This window comes from Neovison vison, chromosome 1 (assembly GCF_020171115.1).
Source record: "Neovison vison isolate M4711 chromosome 1, ASM_NN_V1, whole genome shotgun sequence".
Classification (NCBI taxonomy): Eukaryota; Metazoa; Chordata; class Mammalia; order Carnivora; family Mustelidae; genus Neogale; species Neogale vison.
The window spans coordinates 146784299-146808897 of record NC_058091.1 but is presented as its reverse complement, the minus strand read 5'-3'; the positions used below and the strand labels follow the sequence as shown (position 1 = coordinate 146808897).

General features: G+C 43.0%; 1 protein-coding gene across 7 annotated transcripts in view; it reads left to right on the top strand.

Moving 5' to 3' along the window:
• Nucleotides 1-24599, top strand: part of CARMIL1 (capping protein regulator and myosin 1 linker 1) — a 299080-nt gene that overhangs the window by 149412 nt on the left and 125069 nt on the right. For all 7 annotated transcript variants that reach the window (XM_044260141.1, XM_044260134.1, XM_044260128.1 and 4 more), the window contains exons 9-12: nt 117-192; nt 5591-5679; nt 6914-7008; nt 19145-19231. In XM_044260141.1, the coding sequence (XP_044116076.1) occupies nt 117-192; nt 5591-5679; nt 6914-7008; nt 19145-19231 (347 nt within the window). The remainder of the gene's footprint in view (nt 1-116; nt 193-5590; nt 5680-6913; nt 7009-19144; nt 19232-24599) is intronic.

Below are 24599 nucleotides of genomic sequence, written 5' to 3'. Positions count from 1 at the left end.
TCATGTTTGTACTAACAGGAGCTAACAAGTGAACTTGGGTGCCGTGGGTTGAACGTGATGTGTCAGTAAGGCTCCCGTAGGAGGGCCCTGATGGAGGTTGTTATTTCTGCTTCTAGGGACCTGATACCCATCGTTGCTGCTCTGGAATACAATCAGTGGTTCACAAAGCTATCTTCCAAGGATCTGAAACTGGTAAGTAAGTGAAGATGTTGCAGATGTTGCTTACTTCTGCTGAGTTTCCAAAGCCCGATAATTATCAGAAAGACATTTGTTTTTCTACTGATCTGGCGAGCTGCATACATGCTTTTTTCTCGAGGAGGTATTTTCCTGTAAATGATCTGCATACCATTTCACCAAGTTGGTAATGTGAGATGCCGCGGAGAAGTACTTCCTCCTGTTTTCAGCTGCCTCCGGCAATTTTAGATAATGAACCGTGAGACCCAGTTCTCGGAGCCTTCAGTACACGCTCATTCTGTTGGGTAAAACTCTTAAACTTACGTTTGCCCAGCTGCAGGGAGCAGATTTGATGTTTCTATCCTGCATTCTGTCTCCGCCAAGCTTCCCTTCCTAAGAGTTTGGGTAAACGGGATCAGGCAGAGTTTGTGTGCTGGAGTGATGAGAGCTAACATTAATTTTCTGGAGGAGTTTTAGGGCACATTTGTATGTAAGCAAAAGGAAATCAGAAGTGAGACGTTAGTTTTCATAAGGTATGGGGGAGCCAAATTTTCTGTCTGTTTTACTAGTGGAAGTGAGATGCTCTGTTGGGATTTTTTTTTTGCAAGCCCAAAGCAGCTGTATGGGCAGAACCTTATCCCTAAGTTAACTTTATCCTACTTCATTTTAGGGCAGGATGTAATCTAGAGGTTGTTTGCTTGGTGACTCTTTGTTCAAGCCTCTGACTTTCAGAGGTCATGGGAACTGGAGGGTTAACGATTTTCATAGTGGAGAGGTAGGATTTTGATGGAGACCTGGATCTGTAGAAAATGGAGGGCTGAGGTTTGCTAGTGGACAGGCTGCTGGGCCTCTGAATTTGCCTGGGGTGTGAGTGGTTTAAAGTAGTATCAGTATAGGCATGGGCTGAGCTCATTTGGGGTCGCTAAGAGCCAGTGTGGTAGAGGAAAGAGTGCGGGCTTGGAAACAGAAACCTGGGTCTCAGACTCTGGCTCCTATGACAAGGCTGTGGGACCTTCGTAAGTTACCTGACATCCCAGGGCCTCAGTTTCCCATTACCGAGAGTCCATTGGAGCTCGTGTTTCACTCATCTCTGTCCAATGCTTATCGGAATATATTGGTTTATAATATCTAGTCCATAAAAATTGGTCTAATAAATGGGTGTCAGATTAGTTTGTTGAGTGAATGAATGGGCGCAGCAATAGAGCTAATTTGCAGGGTATTGGGGGTGAATAAATCATGTGTGTAGAAATGCTAACAGAGTACCCGACATCTTGTGGGCATTTCCTGTTCACTGTTACTCTTACAGCATCACAGACCAGCGGAGAGGCTGAGAAATGAGCAAGTGTGGGGGTGCGAGTTATGGAAACTGTATCCGCCCCATGGGGGGAGGGTCTCTGCTCAGTGAGGATGGAGTGAGGCTCGGCTGGGGGCCAGGTAGACTCCCAGGGAACAGGCGGACGCAGTGGTGGGAGGGAGATCCAACAGCAGAAGCCTCAGTCCAGAACACAAGGCATGGAGGTGCTCAGAGGCTTTCCCTCGATGGCCTGGGATGAAAGGAAGTGTCGTGGCACGACTTGAGAGCTGCCCTTACCGCTCTTCCAGTAACGGTGATTGAAGCTCCCAAACACTGATTTGTATATTTTTAATATTTGGTATTTTAAAACGAAGAATGGTCTTTGGGATATTGCTCTTCAGTCTTCAAAAACAGTAGCAGTTTTTCGTGGTTTTCACCCAACGTTAAAAATAGCTGATACTCGCCCCTTTGAAGGCGACGGCAAGATGCAACCTGGGAACCTTTTCTGATACTCAGCTTATGCGTGTGAAAGACAGTAGTACGCCTTCTTTGGACTTTTGAAAACGTGGAGTGGAGTGCAGGACACAAAGGAGTGACTTCCTCTTGAGTTACAGGGATTTTTGGGGTTGTTAAGATTGTTCCTAGCTCCTAAAATCCTCCGGTGCTAAGCTGCCACAAGAAAAATGGGTTGTAGGGGCTTTATGCTGATCTTAGGACGTCCATTAATAGTCACTTGCCTTAATTTAAATAGAAGGGTAGAAGGATCTTTTTTTTTTTTTTAGATATGCCAAAGTTGTGATGAAGAGTAAGTTTCTGTCTTACATTCTTGACTCATTGACATCACAGTGGATGGGGATCTTGCTCAAGTCTTGACTTTGTAACGTAGGCAAGTTAGCAAGCAGTGTGGGGTCTTTCTGCATCTTTTTCAAATGGCCTCGTTGGGCCAGTTGCCTTGGTTCCTTTTAGTTATAAAATTCTGTATGTCTTTATTTTGTACTAGTCCGATTGTTGCTGATCGCGATTTCCCTCGTTTTTAGAGTATACCTCTGATTTTTTAACTAAAGGCAAGCTCTTGGAGAGCCACTGTATGAACTTACTAAGAATTCCCCCCCCCCCAAATCAGTGACCGTAGTGCAGCACAGGTAGGTGACATTTGGGGAGCACTACTCTAGTGGTCGTATGTTATTTGCTGTCTAGGTTTAGAGGGGGTGTATACCTCTAATATAATATTTCATCATTATAATATTCTTCAGTGTAGAAAACAATTCTTTGCATGTGCTTGGGCACTTAATAAAAAGTAGCAAAATTAACATAGACATGAATGACTTGTTATGCTTCTCCTCTACCAGCATTTTAAAGAAAAGCTGGACATACTTTTTGGACATTTTCTGTAATAAATTTTTATTATAGTAATGATACCTAATAGGGAAATGAAAGCTCTGCTTTGGGAAATTGCTTTTCTGGAAGCTCTGTAAGGTAGCCCTGGAAAGATAATGATACACCATGGATTGTTTTTGGAAATGAGGATAATCCCTGCAAAAATACTGTCTAAGCAGTGACTTTTTATCATGCCAACACAGAGTAAGATCAGTTCCCCTGGTTGTGTATTGTAAGACAAAGAATTACACTGATAAGGGGGTCATCATTTTGAAAATGAGCACCATCAGCATAATGTAAATGGCAGGCTTCGGGTCAGTTGGAATTAATTTTCCTCTTCCTTCATCAATCTGTGGGACACATCAGAAACTCCGGGACCCTGTGAAAGCTACATTGTAGACCGAATGGAATCGGACAGCACATAAGAATCACAGGTGTCTTACTCGTGTGTTTTCTAAAGGATGTTCACTAGCGAGTTTTGTTACATTTCAGACTGTCCCAATGATGTCTAATCCAGCTGGACATATGTGATCGGATAAATCAAAGAATTGTAATTTTTTTGTTGGTACTTTAAGAAAAGAAACTGCTTTAATTTAGTATGCTGTGGTACTCAGAATTTCCTTCCTCCCTCCTGCTTCCTTTCCCTTTCCTTTCCCTTCCTTCCCTTCCCTTTCCTTCCTCTTTCTCTTTCTTCTCCCCTTCTGCTTTTACTACTTTCTTTTCCTTTCTTTTTCTTTCTTTCTTCTTTCTTTCTCCTTCCTTTGTTCCCTCCTTCCTTCCTTCCTTCCTCTTTTTCTTTACTCCTTTCTCCCTTTCCTTCTCTCTTTCTTGTTTCTTGCTTGCTTGCTTTTTCTCTTTCTCAATTTCTCTCTCTCTTTCCCCTTTCTTCCTTCCTTTCTCTCTCTTTCTCCCTTCCTCCCTGCCTTCCTTCCTTCTATGTCATAAAGGATTTAAATAGACCCTACATCGTGATGAGATTTTATTTATTTATTTTTATTTTTTTAAGATTTTTTTTCTTTTGTTTATTTGAGAGAGAGTGAGAGAGAGAGAGGGCATGAACACAGAGGGAGAGAGAGAGAAGCAGACTGTCCAGTGATCAGGGAGCCTGATGCGGGGCTTGATCCTAGGACCTGGAGATCATGACTTTAGCCAAAGGCAGACGCTTAACTGACTGAGCCACCCAGGCATCCCTAAAATCACTTTTAAATGTAGAAGTGATTTTAAAATCAGGAGCCACCTTAAGTCAGTTTTGGAATAAGGCAGAAACATAGACGAATTAAAAAATATTAGTATGTAAAATTAAAAAAGAAACATGTACAATTCCGCCACCAGGATACAACTCTGCATTTTTCAAGAGTTGTGCAACATACAACAGCTATTTCAGTTGTTGTGATCTTTATTTGAAACATTTCATTTTAATTCTGCATTTTCATATGATAGTATATCTTGAGCACTTAAAATATTTTGACAGATACAATGTTACAACTACTTGATCTTAAAAAACATAATGTTTATGAACATGAGAGAGCACTTACTGAATTCTTACTGGGTCGTTTCCTCCTTTATTTTAGAAACTGCTAGCAGGACCCCTTTAATAGTTGACGTTTATCAATCATGATTCAGCCACCATTTTAAAGTATATGACATCTCAGGGCACCTGGGTGGCTTAGTGGGTTAAAGCCTCTGCCTTCCGCTCAGGTCATGATCTCAGGGTCCTGGGATCGAGCCCCACATTGGGCTCTCTGCTCAGCGGGGAGACTGCTTCCTCCTCTCTCTGCCTCCCTCTGCCTACTTGTGATCTCTGTCAAATAAATAAAATCTTAAAAAAAAAGTATATGACATCTCTGAACCTTAACTTTCTTATCTATAAAAAGGGAGTAATAATGCTTCATAGTTTTATGATGACATATACCCAAAGGGCTTAGCTCAGGGCCAAGCACAAGACAAGAGCTCAGCAAAGGGCTTGTCATCATGAACCTAGCATCATTTTTTTTTTTTTTAAGATTTTCTTTATTCATTTGACAGACACCGCGAGAGAGGGAACACAAGTAGGGGAGTGGGAGAGGGAGAAGTAGGCTTCCTGCTGATGAGGGACCCTGATGCGGGGCTGGATCCTAGGACCCTGATGAGCTTTGCGTCATTACCAACACTAAGTCTTTCATTCTCAGGCTGGAGGGTGCTTTCTTTGGGAATTCCTTTTGGCTTTCCCAAGATTGGGCGCATATGCCTCTGAGTGCCCACAGCACTACTAACATGGCCTTTAATGATTCCATCAGAATCGTCTGTTTTCTGGTCTGATGGCCCTGCTGGCTGGTGCACTCTTTTTTTTTTTTTTTTTTTTTTTTTAAAGATTTTATTTATTTATTTGATGACAGAGATCACAAATAGGCAGAGAGAGAGGAGAAAGCAGGCTCCCTGCAGAGCAGAGGGCCCAATGCGGGGCTTGATCTCAGGACCCTGGGATCATGACCCGAGCCAAAGGCAGAGGCTTTAACCCATTGAGCCACCCAGGTGCCGCTGGCTGGTGTACTCTTAAAGGCAGGGACTCTCTGTCCTCGGTGTCCTTATATCCCGGGTCCTCCATTGTGACGGTGTGTAGTCATGGATGCCGCAGCAGGTGTTGACAGAGGAATGACTGCATGTTACGTGGCTTCTTTAATTAAAGCTTCGCACCTGCGTGGGTTTGTGACAGGAAAGTGAGGTTGCCTTGGGCTCGGGGTGCTCACACAGTGTCTTCCCTCACAGTCCGCCGATGTCTGCGAACAGATCTTGAGAGTGGTGAGCAGGTCCAGTCGGCTGGAGGAACTGGTGTTGGAAAACGCTGGGCTCAGAACGTGAGTACTGTCCTGAATATATGAACATGTAACTTAAAAATTTTCTGTCATTTTCTCTAAAATTAATATATAGTTAGAAAAAAAAGAAAAACGGTTGAGCCACTCACATATAAAGTGTCACGTTTTCTCTTATTAAAAAAATAAGTAAAGGATCCCTGTGCTCCCCATCAGCACAGAGGTCGAGGGTCTTACGACATCCTCTGTGGTCCGGTCCCTGGCGGTTTTCGGAGGAGCCGGGTGTGCTGGTGAGGAGAGCGGGCCCTGAGCCAGATGCCCTCATGGCTTTGGGCAAATTGCTTCACTCTGGGCCTCACTTTCTTTATCTTGAAGATGGACAATACAGTAGCACCTGCCTTTTAGAGTGAGGGCTGTGAGGAGAAGTAAATCCATGTATGTAAAGTGCTTAGGAAAGAATCTTTCCTGTTACAGATGCTCTGGGTTAGCTCTTGGAAGTATCATTCATGGAGGCACTGACACATTTCCCGTGGTTCTGTTGCGTTGCTTGGCTCTGTTTTATCTGCTTCTCTCTCTTTCCAGATCCATACCTCCCTCGTTCAGTGGTCGGTAGTGGCTGGGTAGGCAGGGCCCAAGCCTCACATGGAGATCGAATCTGCTAGAACAAAGACTTTACTGTTCCTAAGTGAGGGCGGTAGACATCTTCGTCATCATAGCACTTAGTGTGTTCTTTTAAGTACAACATACCTGAAATAGTGATTTTGAGTTTTTATTAAAACATAGTGCTAGCAATCATAGCCTTTAAACTGATTAAGTAGGGCGATCAGTTTTGCATTTGCAAGTATTGCATGAAATGAAAATTCAGATAGAGTGAACAGCCAAATGGCTGTTTCCATTGAAAAGAAGGCTCAATTCAGGATTTTTTTTTTTTTAAGTTATGAGGGGACTAATTAATACTATTTATAGCATCCTATAATGTATCTTTAAAGGGGCAATTGTATATTTTCTTTTTGCTTTTGAATGCGGTTTTGGCTAATCAACATGAACCACATTTTCGCTGTGGCTTTGGGGATTCTCTAATAAGGATAGATACTAGTGGAGGCTGGAATTCAGTGTGAACAAATGTGTAAAAAAAAAATAAAATAAATGTGTAGTAAGTTGATTGCCATTGTAAAGAAAGGTGTTCTTTTGTTAGCTCTCACTCGAGCCGTAGCTGTGTTTTGATTTGAGCAGTTTTATGTTCCGTGGCACTTAACCTCGCTGTTTTGTTTACTTGCAGGGATTTTGCCCAAAAACTGGCCAGTGCCTTAGCGCACAATCCCAGCTCAGGACTCCACACAGTTAACCTGGCAGGCAACCCGCTGGAGGACCGAGGTATCGTCACGCTCGCGTGGTCTCTCCCACCGGGGTGGTGACAGCACCCAGCAGCTGTCATGTGACCCGGGCCCCCGCGAATGGGGTCAAGCTCCGTTGTAATTATTTCATAAATGCCACCGATGCTTTGTTGGCTTTGCGGTTTTTCTCCCCTTTGATGAAAATACGGGGGCCGAAATTCATTCTCTATGTTACCTCTCTTGAAGAGCTACCAACAGAAAGCAGCATATTGTGTTTAAACCACCATATTAGTTTCTTCATGGCCGCATTAGAAATTACCGCCCATGTGGCCGCAGGTGTCACGTGATAGTCTCCTTGGGTCGGTAGGGTCGTCTGGGCGCAGGTTCACTGGGCCGTCTACTCAGGGTCTCTCAGGGCTGAAGTCAGGTTGTCAGTTGCGGCTCTGATCTTGTGTGACCTGATGTGTTCAGGCTTGCCAGTTGTCGGCAGAATCAATGTCCTTGTGTGTGCAGGACAGACATCACCATGGTCTCGCTGGCTGTTACCTGGGACCAATCCCAGCATCCAGAGTCTGTGCTCAGGTCCTTACTAAATGGCGCCTCCTCTCACTGCATGCCAGTTTGCTTTGTGCTTGAGGCAGTAAGGAACACATCTCTCTGATGCTTACCTTTCTTTTTAGTGGAGCACCTGATTAGGTCAGGCCCACCAAGGACAGTCTCTGCTTTCGAATAACTCAAAGTCAACTGAATATAGCCCAGTCATATTAGCGATGTGCCGTATAATCATCAGTCTTCCCCACACACTCAAGGAAATTACACAGGGCATGTGTACTGGGGGCAAGAACCTTGGGGACCTTCTTACTCTTCTGTCTACCACACATTATCTTTTAATATTTAACAAGATTTGAATGTGAGGATCTGGAGAAAATGAAGGACTGGAGTTCATGATGAGGCAGAAGAAAGTTTCATTAACAGTGTTTGTGTGGGCAGAAGGGAGAGTCAGTAGGTTCAGAATGTGAAACTTAAGTATTTGAATTATTAGTAGGGGAACGTTGGTGGGTGTGGTTTAAGAAGGAGTAGCTTTATCTCTGGAGGGACTATTTTTTTTCATTATTGGTTGCAAATGTTTTCCAGCATGGCTGAATAAAAGCCTTTCATCTTGCAATGTTATATATTTGATGAGGATTAATTATTAAAGGGAGCTGAAGGTACCGATACAGACAATTCTTTGTGTTCCTGATAGAGGCACGGTTCTTCATTGAAAAGGATACCCACCCATTTTGGTATTCAAGTCAAAAATAAAGAGTAACTTCCTAGCATTTAAAGTAAGTGAATGTAAAGGAAGTTTGAGACTGAATTAGAAAACGAGGGCCCATGAGAATCATCCTCTCGGAAGCGACTACAGCTGCAAATCGTGGCTGCATATCCCTGAAGTAGGAGTTTCTTCGGGGTATGGGAATTTCTTTAGGTAAAACAGATGTTGTCTCCATGAGTCAGCTGAGAGAAGGTGATGATTATGACCAATGGAAATCGACACGGAGATCACCTTTTATAGATAAGAGGCTGTTTCTGCTTTGGTTTTGAAGATGGGAGGGACCCAAACATAGTCATCTCCTGGTGGGACAGAGTCAGTGGAGGGAGGGAGGTGATAGAGGCAGGTCCTTAAGGGTGTAAACCCAGAGTGTGGTAGGGCAAGGGCAGGGAGACACAGACCCCCCCACAGCGAGGTACCAGTTCACAACCAGTGGCATGGCTGTGATCAGAGTGAGTGTCGGTGAGGACGTGGGCAGTGAGGACACATGCTTCACTGGTGCGAATGTAAAATGGCACAGCCTCTTTGCAGACTGGTTAGACAGTTTCCTAAAAAGCTAACCACACATTGCGGTACGGTCGGTGAAGCGTCCGACTCTTGGTTTTGGCTCTGGTGGTGATCTGGGGGTTCTGGAGCTGAGCCCACGTCGGGGTCTATGCTCTGTGCGGAGTCCACTTCAGACTCTCCCTCTGCCTCTGCCCCTGCCGCCCCCCTCTGTTAAATCAGTAAATCTTTTAAAAAAGAATAAAGCTAGACATGGATTCCACACAACGCCATGGTTCCACTCCCAGAAATCACTGAAGAGAAGTGGAGCCTTCGCCCACACCCAGACGTGCGAATGGACACCCACTGCAGGCTTCTTCGTTAGGGCCCCGCGGCCACGGCTGGTGGGAGGGCAGACGCGGGGCCGTGTATCTAGACGGGGCACCCAGCCGAGCCGCAGACACAGATGCAGGGCGATCTGGCTGCGACGTGGTGGGACCTCAGAAACCTTACCACAGGTGACAGAAGCCGGACCCCAGAGACCACATAGAGTTTGAGTTTGGGGTCTTGGAGGGAAGGATGAGTGTGAGGCCCTTCGTCTCCTTGTCTGCTGAGAACCTTGTATGCTCCAAGAGGCAGCCACTCGGGACCCTCCCGTCAGACCCTCGTTGTGTGGTTTAAACTTCTGTGCAGGCTCCTGCTTCATTCTGGTGCATTCCGATGAGATGCGGACATTTCTCCTCCCCGCTCTCCCTTTTCGCCCCTGCTCCTTGTCCCTCATCCTCCCCAGCCTCCTCAGACCTTGGACAAGATCAGTACATACTTCCTTTAAATTAGGTTTGACTTCTGCTGAATTCTCTTTTGTAGCTCTTTAATGGCACTGAATGTTGTGGCAAAGTTTAGAGAGATGTCTTGTATATCAGAGCATGGGCTCCAACAGGACGTCCAGGCTTTTGTTCCCCCCAGTCCTACCTCTGAGACACAATTGGATATCTTTTCATCGACCGGCAGTCCGTTGACAGGAGCTAAAACCCCAGACCGTTCCAAGGACAGTTTCCTCCATGTCGTGTGTGCATACCGATTCCCCAATACAATGTCTGCTCCCATACACTCTTTTTGATGCTCCTGAAAACGTTGTCTCAAACTGCAACTTTCCTGTTCCGGCTCCTTCTCGATTCCTTCATGGATCTGTTTGCCAGTGTTTTTGGACAGCTGCCAGCACCCGTATTTCCTACCTTCACTCTGAGGCTGAGCCTCTGGAACACAAATTGTGTATATTCTTCTAGGTTTTTCCTTTTCTTTCTTTCTTTTTTTTTTTTTAAATTTCAGGCTAAATGTCTGAAGGTGCTCAGTAGTTTTTCTTGCCTGTGGATGGAAATTCCCCAAGAAATCCAACTAAGTGTAAAATATTTATAAGAATTTCAGTCCAGGCACAATATTTCATGATCTTTTTTCCTGAGCTGTTCGATGACGGTATTTAATGTTTGAAAACAGTTAAAAAGCGTGGGAGAAAGAATGTGTAATTGAATCGCAGGTTCTATAAAAGAGACCGAGGAAACTCCAGGAAGCGCAAGACCATTTGGCAGCCCAGAACTGTGAGGAATTTCAACACCAAGTGGAATTGGATTTTGTACCTGAACCATCCTCTCAGGGGCTTGTTTGGAAACTCTCAGAGAGCAGGTTTGGCTCGTTGCTTTGTGATACGCAGGTCGATGCAGCACATTCCTGTTCGTGACCGCTCTGTCTCCTCGTCACACTTCCGTACGGAGGACAGCCAGCCTTCCGTTGTGGAGGGGCGCGTGGTGAAGGAGGTTCGCGGCGTGCGGTGCGTGGGAGCGGTCCTGCCCGTGCGGGGCCCTGCTCTTCTCTCGTGTGGGAGGCACGCACGGGCAGCGAACAGACGGCACGCACACACGAGCGCTTCTGCTTGTGGGCCCAGCGCCGTTCCCTGGCTGGCTCTCGGAGGTCCCTCCTGATGTGCTTTCAGATTGTAGGTCAAGACCCACCAGCAGGTGGTGAAATCAGTTTCCTAGCTCATGACAGGCACGGGAGCAAGGAAGAATGGGCGCCCGGGTCGCCCGTCGGTCAGCGTCCAACGCTCCATCTCGGTTCAGGTCTTGAGCCCACAGTGGGGAGTTCAAGCTCCGCATCAGGCTCTGTGCTGGGCATGGAGCCTTCTTTAAAAAAAAAAAGAAGAGGAAGGAATAGAGCAGAATAGAAAATATCAGGGACTCCTGGGGGGCTCCATTGGTTAAGTGTCTGCTTTCAGCTCAGGTCATGAGCTCAGGGTCCAATCGAGTCCCATTTGGGCTCCTTGCCCAGTGGGGAGTCTGCTTCTCTGCTTCTCCCTCTGCGTTTGCCCTCCCCCACCCCGTTTAAGTAAATAAAAAAAACTTTAAAAAAAAAACAAGAATAGAAAATGTCAGAGTGCATTCGTTTGGGAAAACTTCAGTTTTACTTTTCTAATATATGTGTATGTATTTATTTTTGTACGAGGTTCCTTCATTGTGATGTCAAGTCCGGGTCTGTATGTGGGTCACGGTAGAAAAAAGGCTTAAGAATCTCTGGGAATCTCTGCTCCAGCTCAGCTCGATCCACTTGCTGTGCTCGACCCTCCGGCCGACCCATGTCTGAGCCGTGGCATTCTCAGTCACTTCCTTGTGACTGACCCTTTGGATCCAGCACGACTTTCTGGTGATAGTTGTGTAGTTTTGGAGACTACAGCTCTTCCCACGTGCTGGACTTCCTCAGTCATCCCGAACCCCATGTTCTCTTCTTCCCAGTCGTCCCTCCCCATTCCCCTCGTTTTTATGGTCTTAGCCTTGTCAGGAATGTCTGTCCGTTTCTTCCCCTCACTTTGTTCTAACTTGGATTATTTTGTTTAAAGATGATTTGGAATGCTGTGTCAACTGTTTTTCTTTTGGACATGTTGACCTGAAGCACCCAGATTTTTTTTCCCCCTGACCATCTGGTTTGAGCTAAATAAGACAAGGGAAACAGATTCTAGAATTGCTACTTAAGGGTTGTTGTTTTTTCTGTTTGTTTTTGGGGGAGTTGTTTGTTTGTTTGTTTGTTTGTTTGTTTTTCGGTGCTTTCTGTCTTTCCTATCTGCCAGTGTGTACCAGTGGGTTCTGGAGTCAAAACACTCGAGTTCAGTTCTGGGCTTTGCCACTTACCAGCTGAGTTAACTGGGACAAGTTACCCAACTTCTGTGTTTGTTGCCTCATCTTTATTTTTAAAGTTTTAATTCAAGTAGAGTTACCATACAGTGTCACATTAGTTTCAGCTGTGCAATAAATAGAGTGATTCAGCACTTCTCTACATGACTCAGGGCTCAGGAAGCTACTCTAGTTTCTTCCTCTTCAATAATAGTACTGATTGCATGGAGGTTTTCTCAGGATTAAATGAGATAATACACAGAAAAGGACAAGAAGAGCCTGTCCCATGCTTTGCACCCCATCAGTGTTAGCTGTCACTGCCTCCTTTGAGTCATACAGTAGCCTTGTGCAGTAAAATCATGCAAATGTTGTCATTCCCTTTTTCTGAACGAGGAAGTTTTGTGTTTTAAACTAACCACCTTTGGATTTTAGGGTGCTTGAAAGTTCGGTGTGCTGACTCCGTTTTTTTCCCACTGGTCTTTTTGTTCCTATATTCCTAGTTCTTTTTTTTTTTTTTTTTAAAGATTTTATTTATTTATTTGACAGAGAGTGATCACAAGTAGGCAGAGAGGCAGGCAGAGAGAGAGAGAGGAGGAGGAAGCAGGCTCCCTGCTGAGCAGAGAGCCCAATGCAGGGCTCCATCCCAGGACCCTGAGATCATGACCTGAGCCGAAGGCAGAGGCTTAACCCACTGAGCCACCCAGTCGCCCCATATATTCCCAGGTCTTGAATCTTTTCTCCTTGGCCTTATTTTTGAAATGGAAACTCCGCACTGGATTTCGTTTAGTCACGTTTCTTAGTTTTCTGAACTTTCCAGGGGAGCTGTAGGAGTTAGTGGGAATGGAAAGAATTTAACTGTTACCTGTGTTCCAACATCCACCAGGTTCAAATCTCTATGCTCTCTGACAGAAAAGAAGGACGGACGCCTTTTGTTTAGCCACATCCTCTCGCTAGAACCATGTGCAGAATTTTGTTAAGCTATTAATATTGATGCCTTCAATTAACAAGGACCTCCTTAGACCTTTTTGCCTGGCTTGTTATCATACGGATTCTAGAATATCCAAGTGCTAGAATTTTATGTGATACTACCATAGGCTTTTGAATTCATGAATGATTAATAGGGTAAGCGTGCAATGTCAAATTTCATTTCTGATCTTTTTAAGTTAATAACATTGGATGGCAAATTATACTAGTAACCATTTTGTAATTACTTTTTTTATGAGGCATAAATATTTTGAAGCCAAGGAAGCCATGATAGTTTTGTTTTGAAAGGAGAAATAGAAATTAAGTCATTTTTTCTTCTAGATTTGACACACACTTAAAAAAAAAATCACAAGAAGGGTAATCCATTTAGTAAAGTCTCCAAATGAAAGTGTCTAGTGATAAATTCTGTTTTAATTCACAGCTCCGAAGCCTATGTTTTGCTTTATTTTGGGGGGCAAAATTAAAGAGTGTTAGCCAAAAGCTGAAAAGTCTCTTCTTATCCTTTGTTGGTGGGGAAATGTTTTCTCGATGGTCAGTTTGTTCCCTGGCACTGCTGAGTAAATGGCTCCAGAAAGTACCAGGCAGGTGATTTTTTTTTTTTCTTGAGATTTTGGCAGCACCCTCAATTTATTCATGTGGGCCAAGACCACGCTTCCGAAGTCTGCCAGAGAGGAAGGAGACCCTTTGTGTAATAATCTGTTACCTTTTCTCAAAGATCAGTGAATGTACTGAATCGTGATGATGTATACCTGAAACCAATAGGATAGGATGCTCTATGTCAATTACACTGCAGCAGCAACAACAAAAAATCAATTTAGTGCTTTTATGTAAAAAACAAAACAAAACAAAAACGGTGTTGACCCTATTTATGCCTTTTCTTGTGTTAGCACTTAGCAAGGGTGTTTCTTGAAAGAAGAAATGTGATATATTTATGACTTGTGGATGCCTAGGAAGTCAAAATATTTTGTCAAGAAAGAAAGAAACTAGAAGTTTCGTTGGAAATTTGGTAGAAAGTACTTGAAACAGACCATCTTTTATCCATTTGAATCTGCTTTCCTTTTTATCCTGTTTGCATTTTTTTCCTACTTTTTTTTTTCTTTTACATAAATATCAACCATGACTTTATTCACCTTCATTCTGATTCAGGAGCTTTGCTTTTTATTTCTTTTGTTGTTGACAGTGTGATCATTCAATTTCTGGAGAAAAATAATGCTGGATCGTTTACTCCTTTTTGTCTATCTTCCTTTTTAAGATAGTTGATGATTAAGGAAAGAATGCCCAGGTGGTGTCTTCAGTGACCTTAAATGACTGTCCCACTCCAGCCTTGCATCTGGTTATAGGCATTTAGGGTTTTACGTGGTCTGACAGGTATGTCTGTCACAAAAGAAATTCGTGAAAATGAAAAATTGTCCTTTTCTCAACAAAGCTAAACAACTCAAGTCAGTATGAGCACAACGGATTTGAAGTTGAGTGGTAGGTTTTAACTTTGATCTAATCTATTTTCAGCATAATTTGAAGACATGGGATATAGGTTTGGGTTTTGTTTTGTTTTGTTTTTAAACATCATCATAACATACGCCTTGCTAGGTAAAATACCATATAAAAGAATTGTTCATGGGTAGGCAGTGATAACTCTTACCAGAATTTAAAAGCGAAAATCTGATACCCTTCCTAAATCCATACCTGATTTTTTTTTTTTAATTTATTTAACATAGCGAAATCACAAGTAGGCAGACAGGCAAGCAGAGAGAGAGAGAGGGAAGCAGGCTTCCCGCCGAGCAGAGAGCCCAATGCGGGACTCGATCCCAGGACCCTGAGATCATGACCTGAGCTGAAGGCAGAGGCCCAACCCACTGAGCCACCCAGGCGCCCCATACCTGATTTTTGAAAAATATTTATTTATCTTTTTTAGAGTAGTTTTAGATTCACAGCAAAATTGAGAGGAAGATGGAGAGATTTCCCGTATCCTTCCTGCCCCACACAGGCAGAGCCTCCCTCCCTATCAGTGACAGCCCCGCCCCGCCCCATGGTACATTCCTGACAGTGGAGGAACCTGCACTAGCATCTCATCATCACCCAAGTCCATAGTTTTCATTAGGATTCACTCTCGGTGCACATTCCGCGAATCTGGACAGATGCGCGATGACATGGAGCCACCATTGCAGTATCATGGGGGATCGTCACTGTCCTAGAAATCCTGTCTTTCACCTGTTCATCCCTCCTCCCTATCCCCTCATCCTCCAGCCCTGGCAATCACTGCTCTTTCTGCTGTCTCCATACTTAGGACTTTTCAAGAATTTCTGTAGTTTTCAACACCCTTGGCTTGATTGCTGGATCACATGTTGGTGTATGTTAAGTTTTATAAGAAACCACCAACTGTCTTCCAAAGCGGCTGCGCCATTTTGCATTCGCACCAGCCATGAACGGGTTCCCGTTGCGAGAGTTCCTGCCAGCATTTGTGTTGCCCTGTTCTTGATTTTGGCCATTCTCGTAGGTGGGTAGTGGTATCTTCTCATTACGTAATTTGCATTTGCTTGGGGAACTAGGGTGTGCAGCATGTTTTCATATGCCTGTTTTCTGTCTGTGTACTTTCTTTGCTGAGAGTTCTGTTAAGGTCTTTGGCTCCTTTTCATTTGGCTTGTTTATTATTGTTGAATTTTAAGAGTTCTTGGTATATTCTGAATATCAGTCCTTGAGAACACTTCCTCCCAGTCTGTGGCTTGTCTTCTCTTGACGTTGCCTTTTGCAGAACAGAACTTTAATTTTAATGAAGTCCAGCTTACCAGTTAGTCTTTCACGGATCCTGCCTTTGGTGTTACATCTAAAAAGGCATTAAAGAGGCATCACCATACCCATGTCCATCTCCATTTTCTCCTCTGTTATCTCCCATGCCTAAGTTTTGGGAAGTAAAAGTTTTCATCGAAGTGTAATGTACATTCAGAAAGGTTCACAAACCCCAAGTTTACATCTTCTGACTCTTTACAAAGTGAACACCCATCATGAAAACCAAGCTCGAGACAAAGAACGTCATTAGCGCTTTACAAGCTTTACAGTCTTCCCTCTTGCTTTGCGCTGGTGATTTTCACCCTTGCCCTCTACGGCCCAGGAAAGATAATTATTATGAACTTCTGTTATGATAGGTTAGCGCTATTTATTCTTGAACTTCATAAATAATAGCATTGTATAGTATATACTCTTTTATATTAGACAACTTTTGCTTTTCCTAGTGGAGAGGTTTTTAATAATGGGTTTACTTTCTTGCATAGATAGAAAACTATTGAAATTATCTATTTCTTCTTCTTCTTTTTAAGATTTTATTTATTTATTTGACAGAGATCACAAGTAGGCAGAGAGGCAGGCAGAGAGAGAGGGGAAGCAGGCTCCCCACTGAACAAGAGCCAGACATGGGGCTTGATCCCAGGACCCTGGGATCATGACCTGAGCCAAAGGCAGAGGCTTTAACCCACTGAGCCACCCAGGCACCCCAAGATTATCTATTTCTTCTTATGTAAGTTTCGGTAAATTGTATTTTTTATTAGGAAATTAGTTATATTTGAAATGTCTGTAGGATCTCTACTAGTATTTCTTTTTCCATTTCTGATTTTGATAATTTGATCCTTCTCTTTTTCTCCTTTAAAAAAGAAAAAAAAAACAGTCTTTCTGGGGATCATTAATGTTACTAATTTTTTTTGAAGAAGAGGATTTATTAAATTTGCTTATTTATAGATGCTTTCTATTTAATGGATTTCTTCCCTTTGTTATCTTTTTCTCCTCCTGTTTATGGGGATGGAGTGGAGATTAATTTGCTGCTTTTCTTTCAGATACTTTGAGATGGATACTTAGGTAGTTTTCAGCTTTTTTTTTTTTTTAATAACATAAGTAGGTCTATAGATTTCACTCTAAGCATGCCTCTAATTGTATCCCTAAAATCTTGATATCATAGTTTTTAAAAATTTAAATAACAATATTTTTTTGGATACCTGGGTGGCTCAGAACATTAAGCATCTGCCTTCAGTTCAGATCATGATCCCGGGGTCCTGGGTTGTAGTCTTGCATCGGGCTCTTTGCTCAGCAGGGAGCCTGCTTCTCCCTCTGCCTCCTGTTCCCCTTGCTTGTGTGCTCTCTGGCAAATAAATAAATAAAATCTTAAAAGAAATTTAAATAAAAATATTTTTAAGATTTCCTTTGTGATATTTTTTTGCGGGGGCTCCTTTGTTATTTGGAAATACCTTGCTTCTGTTCTAATGATTTGGGGATTTTCTAATTCTCTTTTTGCTATAATTCCTATGTTAATTTCATATAGTGGTAGCAGTTGGAGAATGTGCTTTGTGTGATTTCACAGCAGTTAAGAAACTTCCTCTATATTATTTGTTGAGACTTGCTTTTCATGAAGCTCAGCATATTGTCGCTTTAGGTAAATAAAGGCTCTATGTGTACTTTGAAGGAATAAGTTCTGCAGTTACTAGGTACAGTGGTTTAAATATTTCAAACACTTCTTTATTGTGTTCTTGGTATTATCTGTGTCTTTATATCCTTTTTAAAAATCTGTTTTATCATCTGACAGAGATGTGTCTAAAAATCTCCCACTGTTGCAAGGTAGCACACACATGTATGTATATATAGTGTATATAATAATATTATTTTCCTTTTGTTACCCTTAGATTTACTTTATACATCTTGGGACTGTAATTCAGACCATACAGATTTAAAATTATTTCATCTTCATTAATGAAATATCTCACTTACCTCTTTGCCTCTTAAAATCTAATGTTAGTTTTATATTATTGCAGACATAATTATTTTCTTGTGGTTAGTGTTTGCAGCATATATCTTTTTACATGCTTTTAGGTTCACTTCTGAATACATGTATTTCTGAGTGTTTCTTGAAAGCACTTGATTTTTTTGCTTAGATAATACATTTTTGACATGTTTTTTTATTTAGAACATTTACATTTATTGTAATTATTGATTTATTTGTATGGCAATCTACTGTACGTTTTATTTCTTCCTCATTTTTTCATTGTTCTTTTTTTCTCCTTTTCTGCCCTTTGGATTAAGGATTAATTACATTTCTAAAATGACTCCCTTTTCCCTGTGTTCCTATTAACTGATTAATTATATATTCCTTTACAAGAATCTATCAGCTCAATACCAGGCCTGTGCCCTCTTCGTAATTAATAATATGGATTAGCATATTCAGATCTCGAGAAGTATTCACATAAACAAACCTGTGTGGCATCATTTAATCCAGTGATTTTCAAATTTACTTGGGAAATTGCATGGGGAAGTAAATAGGGACTCTCAGAACACCCACTGTCCTTGGGGAGACACCCAACTAGAGGTTTAGTGCTCTACTACCACTCTGACTACTACAGTAGGTGTTTCTTGATAAACTTTGAAAAAGTGCATAGAGAATGGGGGTTATATGATAGGGCAGCAACCAGCTTGGTAGTTGTGTATCAGTGCATGGAGTTTGAGAATCAGTCTCGGCGACCATATGGTTAATATTATTTCAGGAACCTTCCCAGGAACATGCCCCTGGGAAGAAGATAACTCACATGTAGCAGGGAGCTGGTTGAACGACCTACAGGACTTGCTTACTTTCATTGCAGTCCTTGAGTGAGTAGGCTGGTATTCATTCTCCCAGTCTGGTCATTAAATTTAGAGACTCTCTGGTTTTTAATACTGTGATTTTTCAAGTTGCACAACCTACCTGTAAGAAGTTAATCACACTGTGATGCTTTGTCTGAGGTTGTTAGCCATAGCTAATTAAGTATTAGAATCCATGTACTAAAAGTGAAGCTGTTATCTGAAGAGTTAACATTATACCATTTTCTTGACAATAATTAAGTAGTGTGCATCTGCTCACCCAGAAGAGTGATCAACTCATTAAGACACAGGTTAAAAAGAAGCAATTATACCACTCTTCCTAAGAGTATTTGCATTTGAAATAGGACTGTAGAGGAGAGGGTAACACTTTAGTCCAAAGAAAAACATCTCTAATGGTAAAGTTTTTATATTGTTATTCTTAATTAAGCAATCTTTCTTTTCTCCTATCCTTTAGGGAGAATAGAAAAAAAGAAGGTGTGATGGTAGATAATTAGAAAATAAAGCCTGACATGAGAAAAAAAATGATCACAAGTCGGAATCAAATTTAAGTTAATTTTCAGGCATTGTAAAACAAATGCAATTCTGAGAAGTTGAACATTCTAATAATCTTTTTTTTCCTCCTTTCTCAGGTGTGTCCTCTTTAAGTATTCAATTTGCCAAACTCCCAAAGGGATTAAAGCATTTAAATTTATCTAAAACCTCATTGTCACCTAAAGGTACAGTACGTGTTATTTACTTTGCTTTATGTCTGTAATATTTCTGCTACACCATGCTACCTTAAATAGTTAGAACTATTGCTCCGTTATGTATCTGGGTACATATTATAGTACTCTGATGGTTACAAGATAAAGAAGTGCTGTAATTGGAATTCTGGTTGTCTAAAGTGAAATGCTTTCAGGATAGAGCATAACTTTGAAATAGAGTATTTAACTTTTTGACTTTGGGTGGGGGAGTGCTTACCTGGGCTGCCCCTGCCTCTGCTCCCCCCCCCACCCCCCCAGTCACAAACACTGTCACATGAATGGTCTTCTGCATGGAAAACTGGTGAACCTAACTGGGCAGTCAACATCACACCTCTACCCGCTCTGTCCCGCTCTAGAGATTGCCTTTCCTTCCCCAGGGTCTTTGCTGACTCCACTTACCCTCCTCTCATTGTATCTGGTTGTTCCATAAATCTGTCCATTCTGTCATTACGTTTTCACATCAGCACCCCATAATGCTTGATTTATCCCTGTGTGCATTGTGCCTTTGTACATGCTTTGTATTCTGCTTGGAAAGTCTTTCATCCTATAGAGTGAAACCAGACTTCTTTACCTCCTTTGTGCTTCCCTTTCCTGTGTGTCTCCTTGACTACTCACACCAAACACTTCCGTTCTGGTCCCCGGATCCATGGCGGTTTTTCCTCACACTGAGCAGTTCTCGGCGACATCAGCTGGGTGTCCCACCATTTCGCTCAGTTCCGACACCGTCTACCCAGAGACGGCCCCAGATCCCGAAGGTGAAGGTGAAGGGCTCTGTCCCACTAGACTGCTCCCAACCATCCTTGAGACCCCATTTGCAAGCCTCGGTTATTGGAGGTCCCAAAGACCTCGTCCTGGGTTTGGTTAATTCGCTAGAGCAGCTCATAGATCTCAGGAAGATACTGTGTTTGCTGGTTTCTTAAAGAATCTGATACAGGACACGGGTGAACAGCCAGGTGAAGAGATACATAAGACAAAAATGTGGGAGGGTCCTGAGTGCAGGAGTGTCCATCCCTGTGGAGCTGGGCTGTGTCACCCACCTGGTGTGGATGCGTTGGCCAGCCTGGAAAGCCCCCAAAACCCATTCTATTGGGATTTTCTGGAGGCTTCTCCAATAGGCATGGTCAAGTATTAACTCAGTCTCCAGCCCTTCTCCTCTTCCTGGAGAATGGGTGTGGAGGGAAGCTTCTAATCATGGGTACGTCTCCCTGGGGACCAGCCCCATCCAGGAGCTCAGCCACAGTCATTTCAGTAGAACAAAAGATGCCCTCAGTGCTCTTAATAGTTTGGAAATTATAAGGGTTTAGAGAACTTTGTTCCATAAATGGGGGTCAGAGACCGATAGATACGTATTTTCTATTATCTCACATCTCCCCTTATATATATTCTTGGAGAGCTTCAGTTTATTTTATTTTGTTAAGATTTTATTAATTTATTTGACAGAGACACAGTGAGAGAGGGAACACAAGCAGGGGGAGTGGAAGAGGGAGAAGCAGGCTTCTTGGGGAGCAGGGATCCCGACCGGCTCGATCCCAAGACCCCGGGATCATGACCTGAGAGCAGACATGTAACGACTGAGCCACCCAGGCATTCCTACTTTAGTTTATTTTATAAAACACTGATTTGTGGGGCACCTGCATGGCTCCATCAGTTAAGCATCTGACTTGATTTTGGCCCAGGTCATAATCTTAGGGTTGTGAGATCAAGCCCCACGTGGGGCTCCACACTCAGCACGGAGTCTCCTTATGGCTCTCTTTCTGCTCCTCCCCTGCTCATGCTCTTTCTCTCTCTGTCAAATAAATAAAATCTTTAAAAGAAAAAAAAGTACCTCCTCAGAGGTGGTGAGACAAAGTGAGTTAATGGACACAGCGTGCACTTTGGGGCACAAAGGGCCCCACCACCATCACCGTCAGCATCTTGCTCTGTACTGTGTGTTCACATGCTTCTCCTTCCGCCCCGGACAACCCCAGTGTCCCCTCCCCTGGACCTTCCGAATCCTGCCCCTGTTGTGAGACCGAGCATCTGTTCCCCTTCCTTCCTGAAGCCTTCTCTCACCCCACCCTGCACAAGTGGATGCTTCTTTCTCTCCGTTCCATCGCACTTTGCATATTCTTCTGCTTTAGCCTGTTTCCAATTATGTGTTGATTGTGTCCTAACCTGGGAGCTTCCGGACAGTAAGGGCTTTGCCTCCGCCATTGCTGCGTCTCTGGCACCTGGCCTGTTCTGGGTCCCTACTGCATGTGTCACAGGCGAGCGGGTCACCAGCAAAGCGGTCCCTAGGTCCTGTTACAGTCACCTAGTCCTGCTTTATTCCCACCACACAGTTACCCTAAGAGTGATTTGAAATTGGGGTTATTCCTCTAAGTCTCATGATTTGACGTGCAGACAGTTAGGTTTAGGCATTCTAGTGACTTCCCAAAGGGACACATTTGCCCAGGAGTCTGTGTTTTGTTCTGGTGCTGGAAGCCGTCCACAGGTCTCAAAGCTAAGTGCCGTCCAGTGACGTTACCACTTCTCTACTCCAGCAAATCAGTTTCATAGGAACCTTTTTCTGACGATTATCAATATATTGTATATTCATGGTAAAGATTTAGAAGATACTGGAAGGTATAAACAAGAAAGCCACAGTTACTCATCATGCCTGTGCCACACCATTAGGAGACTGCCCCCGCTGACGTCCGGCACCTGTCCTTCCATGCGGCTTCTGTCTGTATGTAGTTGGTCTGTCTGTCTGTACGTAGTTGGTCTGTCTGCCCACGTACGGACACACACGCAAATGGTATTACAGGACGCTTGCCATTTTGTAAACTTTCTCCCGGCGTCGTATACTGTGACCACAAACATGTGAGTGCTCTCAGTGGCCGCATATGCTGTTCCAGCATGCGGGGGATGCCCCATAATTGATTTAAGTGGGCTGTTAGTGAACGTTTGTGGGGTTTCTACCTTTTCAGCAATGCAAACAGTGCTAACGTGACTTCTATATGTAATTACTGGTCATTTGTTACCTTCTCATTGAGGATAAATTTCTCTAACTGGAATTGTTAAGTCCCAAAGGTCGTGCATTTTTTTTAACGCTTTCTTTGTGTATTCATTGTCACGTTGTCCTCCGAGTTCTTTGTCCAAGTGTCCACATTCCCACTACCGTGGATGTTATTCTTTTTCATTTTTTATCAAGCATGTAAGCAAAAGTGTCCTGATTTTTTAAAAGGATTTATTTATTTAAGAAAGAGAGCGAGAGAGTGTTCACGAGTAGGGGCGGGGTAGAGGGAGAGAATCTTCAGGCAGGGATTCTCCCTGCTAAGCAGGGAGCCCCAGGGTGAGGCTTGATCTCACGACCTATGAGATCATGACCAAGAGTCAGACAGTTAACTGACTAAGCCACCTAGGCGCCTCAAAGTGTTCTGATATTTGAATTTTAGTTTCTTCACGTCTTGCTGAGGTAAATTCTCCCCCAGCCCCCATTCCTGCACCCTCCTGTTTCTTGGCCATTTGTCTTTCTTTTGGAGGAAGTTACTAGTTTCCATCCTTTGTTACCTCTCTATTTGCCATGTTAATCTTCCTTCTTAATTTATATATATTCCCTACACACTAAAAGTATTAATCATTGGGCGCCTGGGTGGCTCAGTCGGTTAAAACTCTGCCTTTGGATCAGGTCATAATCTCGGGGTCCTGGGATTGGGCCCCGCATCTAGCTCCCTGCTCAGCGAGGAGCCTGCTTCTCCTTCTGCCTGCTGCTCCCCATGCTTGTGCTCTCTGTCTTGCTCTCTCTCTAATAAATAAATGAAATCTTAAAAAAATTAATTATTTATCATGTGCTCCATAGGTATAACTTTTTAAAATTAGTGTCAGCTGTACAAGGTAATGATTTCCTACCTATATATTGTGAAGTGATCAGCACAATAAGTCTAGTTAACATCTGTCAACACACAGTTCCAATTTTCTTTTACCCTGTGATGAGAACGTTTATGATCTACACTCAGCCGCTTTCAAATACACAATATGGTATTAACTATAATCACCGTGCTGTGTGGTCCAACTTTTTTTAAGATAGAGCAGACCAACTTGAATTTATTTATTTTATTTGCTCATGACTGTGAAACAGAAGGAGAGGGATGTGGTGATCGTCTATCCTCTCAAGGACAAACATGGGGTCTGGGGTACCTCTGTGCCACCCCTCACTATGTCCCTGTCCCTCCAGGTGTCATGAGGGTGGGAGGTCCCCCAGGCAGAGCAGAGATCCTCAGCTTCCTCCTGAGCGAGGACAGACCCACGTTCCCCATACCCTTCCCAGATAAAGGTCATCATGTCACGTTTATCTTCCCTCTGTCACAAAGTTTGTATGCATTAAAATTTGTGGTTTGAGAGTTAACATTGTTTAATGAGATTTTTAAAACTGTCCTTCCTAAGAGATGTATGTCTTGAAATGTTGGGTTATTTTTTTTTTCCTCATAAAAAGGAGAATTTCTTAAAGGATTCCGTTGTTCTTGCAGATTTTCTTGTAGTATCCGAAAGCTTTGAAGATTCACAACAACTCAGATTACACTGCAGTTTTAATCTTTTGCTGAATTTGACTAACATTTGTATTTTACTTCTGTGAAAACATGTATATTCATGGCTCCGTAATTCAAGACAGATTTTTAAAAAATCTCCTCATGACATCCCCACTGTCTCTAAATACCCTTTTTCTCCCTCAGATGTTAGCTAAATGATAGTTTTCTGGATTTCTAGTAAATATCCTGCTGGTTGCCAGATTACGTCAGTGCCAGGCCATCTGGTACCACCTTTTTCCAGCTGTAAACACTCCAATAATAAGTACGAAGCACGGTCACAATCAGCAGACAGCCGGCATCGAGAATGCCATGTGAATCTGCTGAGTTTGAGTTGTGAGAGCCCTGATTTTTTTCCCATCCTATATTTTTGTATTTTCCTGCTGTTTTTGTGCCTGTTCACATAAGCCTCACGTGGATATGGGCTCCAGAGGTGGGGGCGGAAGTCCTTCATTCTGATTTAGTGGCAGGAAGCTGAGCTGAGAATATAATTCTCTCCCGCTTCTGTTCAGGTGTTGGCCAACTGCCAAGCGCCCACACTTGTCAAGGAGCCTTTTCCTGTCGAGGCTCATTTGACCTTCTAATTTTGGAATTTATTTGTTGAGCTTTGTTATACCTCACTAAGGAAGGGATTTTACAAATGATTTTCTTGATGAGAGACAATCTGGTATTCTCCACGCTTGCACCTCAATTATTCCATTACAGAATACACTAGTCCTACCAGTAACGGTACCCACTGAAGATGTTACCTCCAGAAATTAACCTTCTGTAGGCCATGGCGAGTTCCTTTTACCCAG